At 44.0% G+C, this 14,250-nt stretch overlaps 1 protein-coding gene across 2 annotated transcripts in view; it reads right to left on the minus strand.

Moving 5' to 3' along the window:
• The window catches only part of LOC149454032 (lysine-specific demethylase 4B-like), a 247,291-nt gene that overhangs the window by 163,633 nt on the left and 69,408 nt on the right, over positions 1-14,250 (minus strand). Inside the window, exon 1 of one of the 2 annotated variants that reach the window (XM_089687862.1) lies at positions 5,612-5,629. The exons of the other annotated variant lie outside the window; for it this stretch is intronic. Coding sequence (XP_089543988.1) covers positions 5,612-5,628 — 17 coding nt within the window. The 5' untranslated portion in view covers position 5,629. Of the gene's footprint in view, positions 1-5,611; positions 5,630-14,250 lie in introns of those variants that run through there. 2 annotated transcript variants of the gene reach the window in all.

Below are 14,250 nucleotides of genomic sequence, written 5' to 3' on the forward strand. Positions count from 1 at the left end.
ATTAAGTGGAAAGGCTATGGTCCTGAGGAGAATTCTTGGGAACCTGCTCAAAATGTTCATGCCCCCAGACTTATGCGGGAGTTTGTGCGTGGTCACCCGCAGTGGAGAGATCAGTTGGGTACCCGGAGGATGCCCATGGGGGGGGGGGCAATGTCAGGGACCATCGTGACGCATGGATCTACACATGCGTAGGCGTCTGTCAAGACGTGCAGGTAGCAGGGCACTAGGACCCAGGCGCACCCGGCGTCTTGACAGCACTAGGCAGGCACTGGGACCTAGGCGGCACCTGTCAGGTGCAGGGCGGGCTACTTAAGCCAGCCCTGCACAGACGCTTGTTGCCGAATGGTCTTTTGTATCCTGTTGCCTGTGTTGTGAGTACTCTGATCTGGATTGTCTGACCTTGTTGCCTTCTCCTGTCCTGACCCCTTGGCTTGCCTGACTCCTGGATGTTCCCTTATAGATCTGATCTTTTGGTATTGACCCTGCGTGTGACCCGACTATCCTTTGCCTATCGTCATGTACCTCACCGACCTGCTAGTTACCGACCTGGCTTGTTTGACTCTGACTTTGCTCATCCGTCCATCCATCCCTCAGGGATCCCTGGGCTCCCTCACATCAGACTCTTAACCCGCTGGAGCCCTTGGCAGACTCCTCTACCTCTGGTAGAGATACCTAGCAGCTGCGACCTGGTCCCGGAGCGCTCCAAGTCCATCCCCACCATCAGGGGCCCTGGTGAACAAGTGCTCCGGTACTTAGACTCCGCACTCTGGGGAGGCTCTATCAAGGGACTGATAGAGGTACTGTCAGGCGGTCCGTTACAATTGGCGAGCAAATGCATTTCCTGAGGAGCCCAACATCCTTGTACTGAGGTATTGTCTCCCGTTATATTGTAAAGCGCTGAGAAAATCCTGTATAATAATAATCCTTTATAATAATTATCAGGCCTTTTTCTGGAGCTGTGGCAAACTTCCTGGTCCTGTGTTTCCCTCTTGATCCAGATGCCTGTGGGTGCCGAAAAAAGACTGCCTGGATGAAGCAACCGTTTCTCTATAAACGAGACGCCTGCCCTTCTTTTTAGCTGGCAAGAAGGAAACTCTTTCCCCAGAGATCTCTTAGATGTATTTGTCCAATTCTCACCAACAGGCATTCTCCATGAAAAGGAAAGCCCACCAACTACTTTTTAAAAGAGCAGCTCAGCAGACCAGCTTTTTAACCATAGAACCCTGCGTCTGCAAACTGACAACAGAGCCCAATGCAAAATTTGTTGGCTAGAGCAGCAAACCACACAGCTTTAGGAAAATCTGCTGGGTTATTTTTTTCCAGGACTTGCCAAATACCAATGGCTGTCACAGTGGGTTGCATAGCAGAGACAGCAATGGAAAAAGAAGCTTTCAGAATAGATTCCTGCCTCCTGCTGGCTCCTACAAATCTAGAGAGGTTAGGTGTTTACTAAGACAAGAGATCACTGCATCCACTGTGGGCATACTGCCCTCCTTAAAATTACTCCACCATATCACATCTGTCAAGGTTTCTGCCGGAGGCAACCTAAAGTAAAAGCATACCATGCCAAAAGGAACTGTACTAGCAACTTCTGTGCCCAGAAGCAATCCCTTTCGCAATTGCAAGCCTGTCAATGCCGCAGCCAAGTCATCCTTAACCACTTCCCGACCGGCCGTTGTATATAAACGGCCGGACGGTGGCACTGCAGGGTCGGGTGGCCGTCTATAAACGGCCTCACCGCACCCTGCTTGTGCACGCTCCCTGGGAGCGCGCAGCACCGCGATCCGGTGCCCGCTGTGTCCTCCGGACACAGTGAAACACCGATCGTCAGACGGGACCTCTGTACGAGGTCCCGATCATGTGATCATTGATTGGCCAATCAGTGATCACATGCAAAGCAGTAAGCAAGATGTCACTTCTGACATCATTGCTTACTATGTGTGAAATCTGTGAATGATCACAGAGGTCACATGGTACAAGGCTATTCACAAAAGCCTTGTACCATGTGACAAGCTGTGACCAATCACAGCTCACTCAGTTCTTCTCAATGAGTGCAAAAATGCACACAGAGAGAAAGAGAAATGATTGCTTTTACATCCTATATGGGTGTAAAAGCAATCAGTGTAAAAAAAAAAAAAAAAAAAATCTTCATCACCCCTCACAAGTAGTACAGTGTCACCATGGTACAAGGCACTGTACTGCTAGGGTGAGAGTATGTGTAAAAAAAAAATAAAAAATAATAATATAAAAAAATAAAATAAAAATTTAAAAAAAGTTTAAAAATTATAATTTTTGCTTATAAACTAATTTGGATTTTTTTTTTTTACTAAAAAGATAACGGAATAAATTTTGGCTAAGATTTATGATGAAATATTATTTATTTGCAAAATTGTATAAAAAAAAACACTTTTTTTCAAAATTTTTGGACATTTCATTTACATAGCAAAAAAAATACAAATCCCAGTGGTGAATACATACCACCAAAAAAAAAGCTTTATCTATCTCAAAAAAATGGTAAAAAATTCATTTGGGTACAGTGTTGCATGACCGCGCAATTGTCATTCAAAGTGTGATAGCGCTAAAAGCTGAAAATTGCCCTGGTCAGGAAGGGGATAAAAGTGTCCGGTCTGGAAGTGGTTAATGACATATGCTGAGGCTGATGTGCTAAGAGTAGGTACAATGCCAGAGAAATGCAGTGTTTCAGATACATCTGACGCTTCTGGTCCATTGGGAGATGAGATTGTGGAGAGTGGATTATGACTGGAGTCCTCAGCTTTATGGCAGTGCGCCTGTGCCCCTCTAGGCTGTGCTTCCCCTACTGAAAGATATTCCTTTTAAACGTTTTGCAGGTAATATTTTAGCAACTTTGCTGCCAATACCAAATTATGCAGCTTTGCAGATAAGCAATTTATGCGGGTATGCAACTATGCCGTTGTGAAAATCATGCAGGTATGCAAGAATGCAGTTATGCAAGTATGCAGTTATGCCAGTATATAGCTATGCAAAAACACAAGTATGCATGTGTGCAGTAATGCAGGTATGCAAGTATGTATGTATGTACACAGTTATGCAGTTATTAGCAGTATGTATTAGCCAACAAACAAGCAAATGCAGCACAAAACAGTAATGCAGAGCCCCCTATAGCTGCCATCATCCAGCCCCCTTGATAGCACTCACGTGCCTGTGACCCATATTCTTCCCGGCTGCCGAACCGTCCGCATCTGCCTCCTTCGGCATGGTCATGTAAACAAAGGCTTCAATACATAACCAAGGTGGGCACCAGTTCAATGTGCACCAGGTATACACAGCTTCCCAAACCATGTTGCTAACAAGGAGGAGGACACCTCCCAACATTTTTAAAGCGGAGCTCGACCCAAAAGGGGAGGTTCCACTTTAAGCCTTTGTCCCCCACTCCCCATTAAGGATTGGCACCTTTGGGGAGTGGGTACCCGAATTTGACAGGTACCCACTCCCACTTACATGGTGATCGCCTAGGCGATCGGAAGCGGAAGTTGTTCTCCCCCCCCTCCCTCCCCGTAGTCTTCTGGGACACATGACAGGTCCTAGAAGACTACAGGGCCATTCACAAAACGCATCACTTCTTGCGCATGCGCAGTGGGCACCCGGCTGTGAAGCCGCAAGCTGTCACAGCCGGGTGCCCACACTGAAGATGCTGGCTCCAGGGAGAGAAGACAGCCGGTGAAAACAGCGGTGGTGAGGACACCGCTGGACCAAGGGGCAGGTAAGTGTCTGTATTTCAAGAGTCAGCAGCTACAGCTTTTGTAGCTGCTGACTTTTTTTTTTTCTTTTTTCAGGTGGAACTCCACTTTAAATTTGCCATGAAACATACCAATCTTGCCGTAGGATCCTGTTTCAAAAACCAGAGATCCAATGTTCACCCATCACGGCGGGCTTAGTCACTCAGGACTTTCAAGGACTCAGCCCGCCTTCTCTGCTCTACTGCCTTAGACATGAATAGCACCCTCCCAGAAGCTTCCTTGGTCAGTAATGACTGCCCAGTTCTGTAACGCAGGGTCCAGCACCAAAAAGGCTGCAATCCCCACCAAGTCTTCTATCTCTGCTACAGGGCTTGGGTACCATCCATTTCAGCATCTAGCTATCTGAATGGATATTCGGATCCGATTATCCAGTCCCTTGATTCCCATTTCTCAGGAACCATAAATCAGGCAGAGACAGAAAATGCAGTTAAAATCACACCTTTAATGAAACAGCAAATATAACATAGACCAGAAACTTAGTCAAAACAGAAGTCAGGGTTTGGATGCAGATGTGCATAATCAGACAAGCCAGGGTAAGAAAACCAGAAGTCAATGTAGTCAGGAGCCAAAAATCAGGAACAGGAACTGGAAAAGTCAGCCAGACCGAGTTGCACACAGAAACTCAGGCAGGAACACACTGGAGATCATAGACCATGCAAGGGCAAAAAGGAAATGAGCTAAGCTGCTAAAATAACAAAAAGGGCTGACTGCAGGCTGGACTAATGAGGCAGGTAATGGCATCCAGGTGAGTCACTGTGGAGATGAGTGGCTGGTAATTAACCAACAGCTGAGCAGCTTCTGAGCACTGACATAAAATAGCTGCTCGTTACGTAGCAGGAGCCCAGCCCTGACACTATTAGAACCATTTTAAGACCACCAGTATTCTCACACAGAGCTGAACTTCAGTGACTATCACCTTCAAGTCACTGGCGACTAGGACTTCCTGTATGGGGTATCCTTGTGCATTATATTGGATATTACAGTAATACACAACCTTCATTACTTAGGCCACCCGTTTATCACCATCCAGCTTAAATGTCATAATATAGATATATTAACACAGCTATCGCTTTATACATATACAGCACAAAAAAAGTTTAGATGCTGGTTATGTGATCAAACAGGGATAACTTCACACAACGCGTTTCACAGTCAGTGCTTATAGAGAATGTGTCCATCCACAATCTCTATGATAGAAAAAGGGGGGGGGGGCGGGCGGACCTAGTAGGGCACTCAAAGTGGTTCTTTTACTTTATTGCATTCTATACAAGGTAAAAAAACCTTGTTACAGCTCCCCCTCAGCCCCACTTATACTTACTTGAGCCCCATTTCAATCCAGTGATATGCACGAGAGCCGCATCTCTCCTGGATCTCTCTCCTCATTGGCTCACACAGCAGCAGGAGCCACTGGCTCCTCCTGCTGTCAATCACAGCCAGTGAGCCAATGAGGGATGAGCAAGGGGAGGGGTCAGGACTGCTGGTGGGGGACCCAAAAAGAAAAAGATAGGGGCTGCTCAGAGTAGGTAAGTATTTTTGTTGTTTTTTTTTTTTTTTAAATTACAACCTTTAGAATCACTTCATTGTATTACCCACAAGAGCGGGGGTGGGGGCACGGAACATGAAAGATTTGGGCAAAAGAAGGACACAGCAGCACATGGGACACATCTCACTTAAAGTAATGTCCCTTGTGCAGTTTTTTTTTTGGTTTCAAGTAAATGTAGGCTTTAAATCAATCAACTCAAGCACTTGAGATGGGTCATGACAGCTTGAAGGTTGCGTTGCTGCACTGCTTCAAAGTCCATGAGAAAAAACAAGAGATTTTTGTTACTCACCATAAAATCCCTTTCATTGAGTTCATTGATGGACACATTAAAGGACTTACTGATTCTTGATCATAGGGTTTATAGCACCACCTGCAGGAGTAGAACACAAGGGAGAAAAAGAACAAAGCACTGCCTATGGGCAGTCCTAACTGGTATAAACCTTCTCTCTGCTACAAGCAAGCCAGTTAGTCACAAAGCAGTGTCAGAAAACTCCAAAAAATAGCGGTGGGTGCAGTGTCTGTCAATGAACTCACATAAAGGGGTTTTACTAGGGCTGAATAAACTAATTGACATAATAGATTATAATCGATTATAAAAATAGTTATCAGCTACTTTCATTATTGATTAGTTGGCCTGCATAAAGAATGCAATTTTTGATTACATATCAGGAAATACAGTGCAGCACATATACAGCTCAGTAAGTCAGTCAGTGTCTAAGAACTTGTGAGTGTGAATGTGTGAGGAGCAATGCCTCATGTTAGTCAGTGACAGGAGAGGGAAGTGATTTTAACCACTCGCCTACAAGGCACTGATACCCCCTTCCTGCCCAGGCCAATTTTCAGCTTTCAGCGCTGTCACACTTTGAATGACAATTTCGCAAGCATACACCACTGTACCCATATAAAATGTTTATACTTTTTTTGAGAGAGAGCTTTTTTTTGGTGGTATTTAATCACCTCTGGGTTTTTTATTTTTTGCTAAACAAACCAAAAACCACTAAAAATTTTGAAAAAAAACCAAAACGTTTTTCTTCGTTTTTGTTAGAAAATTTTGTAAATAAGTGATTTTTTTCTTTCACTGATGTGCGCTAATGAGGCTGCAGTGATGGGCAATGACAGGCTGCACTGATGGACACTGATAGGTGGCACTAATGGGCATTGACATGCATCACTGATGGGCACTGAAAGGTAGCACTCATATACAGTTGTGTCCAAAATTATTCAACCCCCAATGCTGTAAAGGGGTTTAGGGACTATAGTGTACATTTGGAATTGTATTCAGAATCAAATCCTACAAGGACGTTGTAACTACCCAAATGCAACTAAAATGACATCAATTGTTTATGTAATACAGTAGTAAATGGTTCTTATGTGGTTTCTTCATTGCCACAATTATTCAACCCCTTAAAGACTACCACTCTGAAGAACAGAGGTTCATACAGGTGCTTTCCATCAGGTATTGAAAACACCTGTGGATGTCACCGAGCAGCAATCAAGCATAATAAGCACCAATTAGGCAGCTTTAAAATGACTGTGATACTCAGCTCCTTCTAGACATTTACTGGTGTGGTTACAAACATGGTGAAGGCAAGAGAATGGTCCAGGAAGACAAGAGAAGAGGTGATTTCTCTTCACAGGAAGGGCAATGGCTATAAGAAGATTGCAAAGATGTTAAACATACCAAGAGACACCTTAGGAAGCATCATTCGCAAATTCAAGGCAAAGGGCACTGTTGAAACGCTACCTGGTCGTGGCAGAAAGAAGATGCTGACTTCGACTGCTGTGCGCTACCTGAAGCGTAGAGTGGAGAGAAGTCCCCGTGTGACTGCTGAGGAACTGAGAAAAGATTTGTCAGATGTGGGTACAGAAGTTTCAGCCCAGACAATAAGACGCACACTGCGTAATGAAGGCCTCCGTGCCAGAACTCCCAGGCGTACCCCCTTGCTGTCTCCAAAGAATAAGAAGAGTCGACTGCAGTATGCCAAAAGCCATGTGGACAAACCACAAAAGTTGTGGGATAGTGTTCTGTGGACTGATGAAACAAAATTAGAACTGTTTGGGCCCATGGATCAACGCTATGTTTGGAGGAGGAAGAACAAGGCCTATGATGAAAAGAACACCTTGCCTACTGTGAAGCATGGTGGAGGGTCAATCATGCTTTGGGGCTGTTTTGCTTCTGCAGGTACAGGGAAGCTTCAGCGTGTGCAAGGTACCATGAATTCTCTTCAGTACCAGGAGATATTGGATGGAAACGTGATGCAGTCCGTCACACACCTGAGGCTTGGGAGACGTTGGACCTTTCAACAGGACAATGATCCCAAGCATACCTCCAAGTCCACTAGAGCATGGTTGCAGAGGAAAGGCTGGAACATTTTGGAGTGGCCATCGCAGTCACCAGACTTAAATCCGATTGAGAACCTCTGGTGGGACTTAAAGAAAGCAGTTGCAGTGCGCAAGCCTAAGAATGTGACTGAACTGGAGGCCTTTGCCCATGAAGAATGGGCGAAGATACCCGTAGATCGCTGCAAGACACTTGTGTCAAGCTATGCTTCACGTTTAAAAGCTGTTATAACTGTAAAAGGATGCTGTACTAAGTACTAAGATTGAATGTCACTTGGGGGTTGAATAAAACTGATAATGCTGTGAGCACAGAAAAGACATTTGTGGTTATTTCATTATAACTGTTATGTTATATTTGTCTGACCTACAAGTGCCTCTTTAATGTAAATGTAAGCAAGATGACTGAATGATCAAAAGCAATGTCAAACTGGCCAAAACACTCAATTTCAGTGGGGGTTGAATAATTTTGGACACAACTGTAGCACTGATAGGCAGCACTGACTGGCACTGTTAGGCAGCACTGACGGGCACTGATGCGCACCGACTGGCACTGATAGGTAACACTGAAAGGCAGCTCAGATGGGCACTGATGTGCACAGGTAGGCACTGATATGTGGCACTGGCAGGTGGCATTGATGAACACTGATAGGTGGCACTGCTGGGGCTACACAGATCATCAGGGCACACTGATCATCAGTGCCCTGATGATCAGTGCACATGTCCCTTCTGAGTAAAGCCGATTACGGGCTCTCCTCTCGAGCTCTCAGCATGACAGCTCGTGAGGAGAGAAATGCCGGTAACTGGCATTTCCCTATTTACATGTGCTCAGCTGTGATTGGACACAGCTGATCACATGACTGAGCCGACATCTTTGACTCTTTCCGTAGATCGATGATCCGCTGGGTCCGAGGGACACATCGCACCATCGATCGCCACGCTGAACGCTCCCGGAGCCGCGCATGTGCGGTTAGAATGGGAGGATGTTATATGATGTCCTCTCAGAACGAGAGAACCGCCTTGTGCCCGTCATTACCTTATATGGCGGGCGGGAGGCGGTTAAAACACAGACTTTTTTTCCTTGCTATAGCGGCACTCTGAAGCCAGAAGTGCCAGTGGGGGACCTCAGAAGAGTAGGATCAGTGCTGAACTGTGAAAAACCATTACACAAAGCAGGTATCTATAACATGTTTGTTATTATTTAAAAATCCAATGTTTACAAATCACTTTAACCACTTGCACTCCTGAGGATTTACCCCCCTTAATGACCAGGCCTTTTTTTTGCTACTCGGCGCTGCACTAATTCAACTGATAATTGCGCGGTCATGCAATGTTGCAGTCAAACGAAATTTACGTCCTTTTTTTCACACAAATAGAACTTTCTTTCAGTGGTATTTGATCACCTATGCGCTTATTTTTCACGCTATATACAAAAAAAGACCGAAAATTTTGAAGAAAAACAATATTTTTTACTTTCAGCTATAAAAAATATATAGTAAACTCATCGAGTGCGCATGCGCGGTCAGCGGTGACGGACATGTCTCCCTGAGGCTCCTCCGCACTGCAGGGAAGACAGCCGCCACGACCCGCGCTGTCTTATAAACGGTCCCGGTTGCCATAGCGTCCCCCCTGCCACACGCTAATATGGTCAGGGGAGGGTCCCGGCACCAGGCTCCGCCGCCCTGCAAACCGTTCAAGGAGGCCCTTGCTCATGCCTCCTCCAAGATGGCCACCGCACCCTCTCACAGCAGCAAGCCAGCAGCATTAAAGTATGCAGCCCTGCACACAGAGCAGCCAAGCCATCCCTGCACTTCTGAGGGTGAGTCTGATGCTGAGACAGAGACCCCCATACATGCTTCAACACCTGACCTCCCCACTCCTGACCTTCTCACACGTTTTGAAAAAATGCTACACAAATCCCTGAAACAGACCTCTGACCGCATGACAGACAAGCTGTCCAGAGAAATCCGCGAACTAGGGCAACGCACTGCTGACCTGGAACAGAGGGTGGATCACCTCAACGCCTCATTTCAAACACAAGCAGACGAACTCGACCTTTTGCGTGACGAAAACGCTACACTACAAACACGCTTAGAGGACTTTGAGAATCAGGCTAGGCGCTCAAATGTGCAAATCCGTGGCCTTCCTGAGTCGATTATTGATGTCCAATCCACTGTCACTGCTTTATTTCAAGAACTTGCCCCTGCTATTCCCATAGACCGCCTAGAAATGGATAGGGTTCACAGGGCACTGGCTCCAAAACGTACCGACGAACCACCACGGGATATCATAGCCAAGCTCCACTTCTTTCGCACTAAAGAACAAGCAGCCCGTAACACAGAATCCCTCACGTTCCAGGGTCACACTTACCAGCTATTTCAAGACCTCTGTCCCACTACCATTGCCAAACGAAGGGCCATGAAGCCTCATTTACAAGCGCTTCAACAGCATGGCATACCGTATAAATGGTGCTTCCCCTTTGCAGTGTGTGTCCAGTATATGTGGATAAATTCCTGCAACCTTTGGTTTCAGTTTTTCCATGGTATCTGAAGGATAGTGGTAATTTGATCTCAGTTTTGAAACAAATGAAAATGGAAGGTAACTGTGTCATGGCAAGTGTGGATGTCAATTCATTATATACGAACATTAGACATAATGATGCTTTAAGAGTTTACCACTGTCAATGGTCATTAAACAAAGAATCGGGGCTAAGAGCTGAACAAATTGAGTTTGATTGATTGTCTCGATATAGCAATGTCGAATAATTATTTTTGGCATTCGAATAAATATTATAGGCAGTGTACTGGGGTTGCAATGGGAGCGAAGTATGCTCCATCAGTAGCTAACCTTTTTATGAGTATGTGGGAAGATAAGGCGATTTTTGAAAATAAGAACCTATTACTCTATAAAAGGTTTATAGACGATATAGTGTTAATTTGGAAGGGCACAAAGGAAGAACTAGAGGAATATATCCATGAAATGGGGTGCAATCCCTATAACATTCACAAATCATATTAGTACTGAAGCAATAAACTTCCGGGATTTAACCATCTATAAACAAGGAGATTTTCTTTATACTAAGACCCATTTTAAAGAAGTGGATAGGAATGCATACATCCCAATCCACAGTTGTCATCATAGAAACTGGTTAAGATCGATCCCTAAAAGCCAATTAATAAGACTTAAACGTAATTGTGATAAAAATATTTTTCAAGAGCAAGCAGATATTCTGTTAGAAAGATTTAGGGAGAAAGGATATAATGAGGAGATATTAACAGATGCAGTAGATCAGGTTAGGAGGATTAGAAGAGAAGAATTGTTAGAGAAGAAAAAAAAAAGAGAAAAAGTAGAAGTGAATTAGCCTTTATTACGGGTTATTCGATCCAGCATAAGGCTATTAAAAATATAATACGAAAACATTGGCAGATTTTAAAAAGGGATGAAGTTCTTCATGATTTGTTGCCCAGAAAACCCTAATTTGGCTATAGAAAACCACCTACACTCAGATTAAAGCTAGCAAAAAATGTCCCAGATATTCCAAAGAAAAAGGTGACTTTTCTTGATAGTGTGGGGTTTTTTAAATGTAAAAGGTGTCTGGTATGTAGAACTATGAAAGGAGATAACAATAGGAGGTTAGATACGTTCCATTCTTGCTCTAATGGTTCCTCTTATAAGATCAGGAATTTTATATCCTGTGATAGTTCCTTTGTGCCGTATTTGTTAGAATGTTCATGTCATCTTCAATACGTAGGGAGAACATCCAGAAAGTTGTCAGTGAGATTGGGGGAACATATTAGGAATATTAAAAAAGGATATAAACATCATAGTCTTTTCTACCATTTTAGAATGCATCATAATAGGGATCCATCGTGTTTAAAATTCTGTGGGATAGATCGAGTTTTTGCACCTTGGAGGGGAGGTGATATGGTGAAGAGTATTTCACAGAATGAAACAAAATGGATCCTCCAATTGGGTTCTTTGTATCCCAAAGGGTTGAAATCCGATATAGATATGAATTGTTTTTTGTCCGATTGGTAAAATTATAATTAGTTATATGCGGAGATTAATTTTTAAGAAAAGAAGATTTTTTGTGATATTTTAAAATAAATATTTTTTTGTAGGAGTAGGATTCTTATTATCTTTTATAATATTTTTTATTTATTTTTATATTTTTATTTTATTTTTATTGTTATTTTTATTTTTAATTTAATTTTATTTTTATATTTGTATTTGTATTTTTTTATGTTTATTTTTATTTTATATTTATATTTATTTTTGTACTCTTTCCATTCCAATTTTTAAGTTTAAGTTTATTATATATTTTATTAAAGTATAAAAAATGTTTTTATTTATTTTTATTTTTCCATTGAAAGATATTTATTTATGTATATATATTACCTGATGTGAGTAATAAATTGAGAATGCTTTGTAGGTATTAAGATATCTAGGCTAACACTTCTGTTGTAAAGGAGTCTCACGTCATACAATAGGAGGAGCGGTGTTAGTTTTGTCCTGGGAGATGGTTTGACCAATTGTAATCGAAGGGCGGGTTCCTTTTTGGATATTTAAGGGAGTGAGGACAGGAAATGGACGTCTTGAGAACGCCCGATGGGAGGGGCGAAATGCGTTGACGCATTTCCGGTCCATACCCCGTACGTCTGACGTCACTTCCGGTGAGTGGAACACACGCTGAGCGGTGCGTTCCAGCGGCCATCTTTGGGAGCCTTGTTTGGTCTGTGTGGAGTCTCTGCTCTGTTCTATGGCTGATGTGAGATCCCTGGAATAAGAAGGCTGTGGAAATGTTCATGTCTTACCTGGAGTCTATTATATATAAATAAATGTGCCTTTTACAAGTCGCTGATATGTGAGTGGCCTTAATCTATACTGGCAATATCACACTATGTGAGATTTGTTTTCTCCTGGTTAAACGGTGGAGCCTACGTGGATGTTGAAGATCCCTATAGAGTGATCCCTGTAAAAGTCCTTAAAGGCTTTTCACTCACCAAGTTCTGGTGAGTGCATTTGATGTTGGTTTCTGCACGGGTGGAAGCTTATTTGGAAGTGGAAGCTTATTTGGAATTTTCTGATCACACATGGACTTTTTGGTGTTTGATAACAATATAATTAAGGATATGCACTATTAATTTTTATACTTTATATAATAATAATTATTTATGAGTGGATTTAGAAGTCTGATTTTGCGCTGTTTATTCGTATTGTTTGTGTCCAGTATCAGCCCGAGTGCACATCTGCAAGACCGCTGATGAGCTTCAAGACACCCTGCGGAACCTCCAGCTGCACCCTCATACAACACCATCAGAAAGCTCTAGACGACAATCAGCATCCTGCTCACCGCAGAAATCTCACCCGCCACACCTCACCAACGGTCAACTCAGCACCCACAAATGAGGGCGTTTTTCATCACCTGCTCCTTCTCCACAAGATTCCATGGACTGAATCTCATCAATCATCTCTCGCTTTACAGCCTAGATTCAACGAAGTGGAACTCCGCCACCCTCGTAGTTGACACCCATGGTGTCTGTTCCTCTCATCCCTCACCTGAGTGCAGACGCTAAGCATCCGTATCCTTATGTTAGCCCCCAGGGCTCATACTGTCCTTCTGACTTCCTCCTCTGTTCTCCCCCCCCTTTTTTTTTCTTAAAACAATGTTATAACCTGTATTGAAGAAAATTTCTTGCTGCCTCGTATATCACGGGCCATCCTACTCTCTCTCCTTTATCGTTAAGAGCTTGTTGTGCCTTATATATTACTTGTTGGTTTAATCCTCAATCGATTATGCCTGTATTCTATGTGGGAGGTCCTCGGTTCTGGCGGCATGGAAGATTTCATCCCCCATCTCGGCAGACCTACCTGGACGACCGATGCCGCCAGACCCTAGGATCCCTTGACTCTCCTGTATGCCAATCCTGAGGTTCTTTTTCCCTCCAGGTTCACACTAATACATTCATGTTTACATGCTGTCTTCCCCACGACCAGCGTACCTGCGCACTCACCACTAGCCCCTTTGGTATCACGTTTTTGATATCACTTGGGCCATTACCGCTCCCCGGACCACCCGAGTCCCGGGTGATCCCGGGGACCACTTGTTTGCCTATTTATGGCCTCCTATATCCCTCTCCTGATACCCTTCCCTAGCCCTATCCTCCTCCCCTACATGACTCCACATCTTGGCCTAACTCCTTCTCCCACACAACAATCTTACACCTAGACTGCCATATTCTCTCCCAGCTGGTACCACTCTATTACCTGAATCACCACACGCTCTCCCCATGGATTCCCTAAACATTCTCACCCTGAATGTTCAGGGTCTTAACATACCGCAAAAGCGCAACAAGGCATTCCGCTCAATCGCATCATACAATGCCCATATAGTTTGCCTCCAGGGGACGCACTATACTCCTACCTCCACTCCCAAATTCTTTGGCCCCCACTACCCACAGGTCTACACAGCCTCCGCCGCAACCAAACGTAGAGGGGTACTCATTGCCTTCAACCGTACGACGCCCTTCACATTCCATACTGAGATTAAAGACCCTGAAGGTCGTTATCTCCTGCTTACCGGGCAACTTC

The sequence above is a fragment of the Staurois parvus genome, unplaced genomic scaffold (genome assembly GCF_062004578.1).
Source record: "Staurois parvus isolate SC_StPar_1 unplaced genomic scaffold, SC_StPar_1.0 ptg000439l, whole genome shotgun sequence".
Lineage (NCBI taxonomy): Eukaryota > Metazoa > Chordata > Amphibia > Anura > Ranidae > Staurois > Staurois parvus.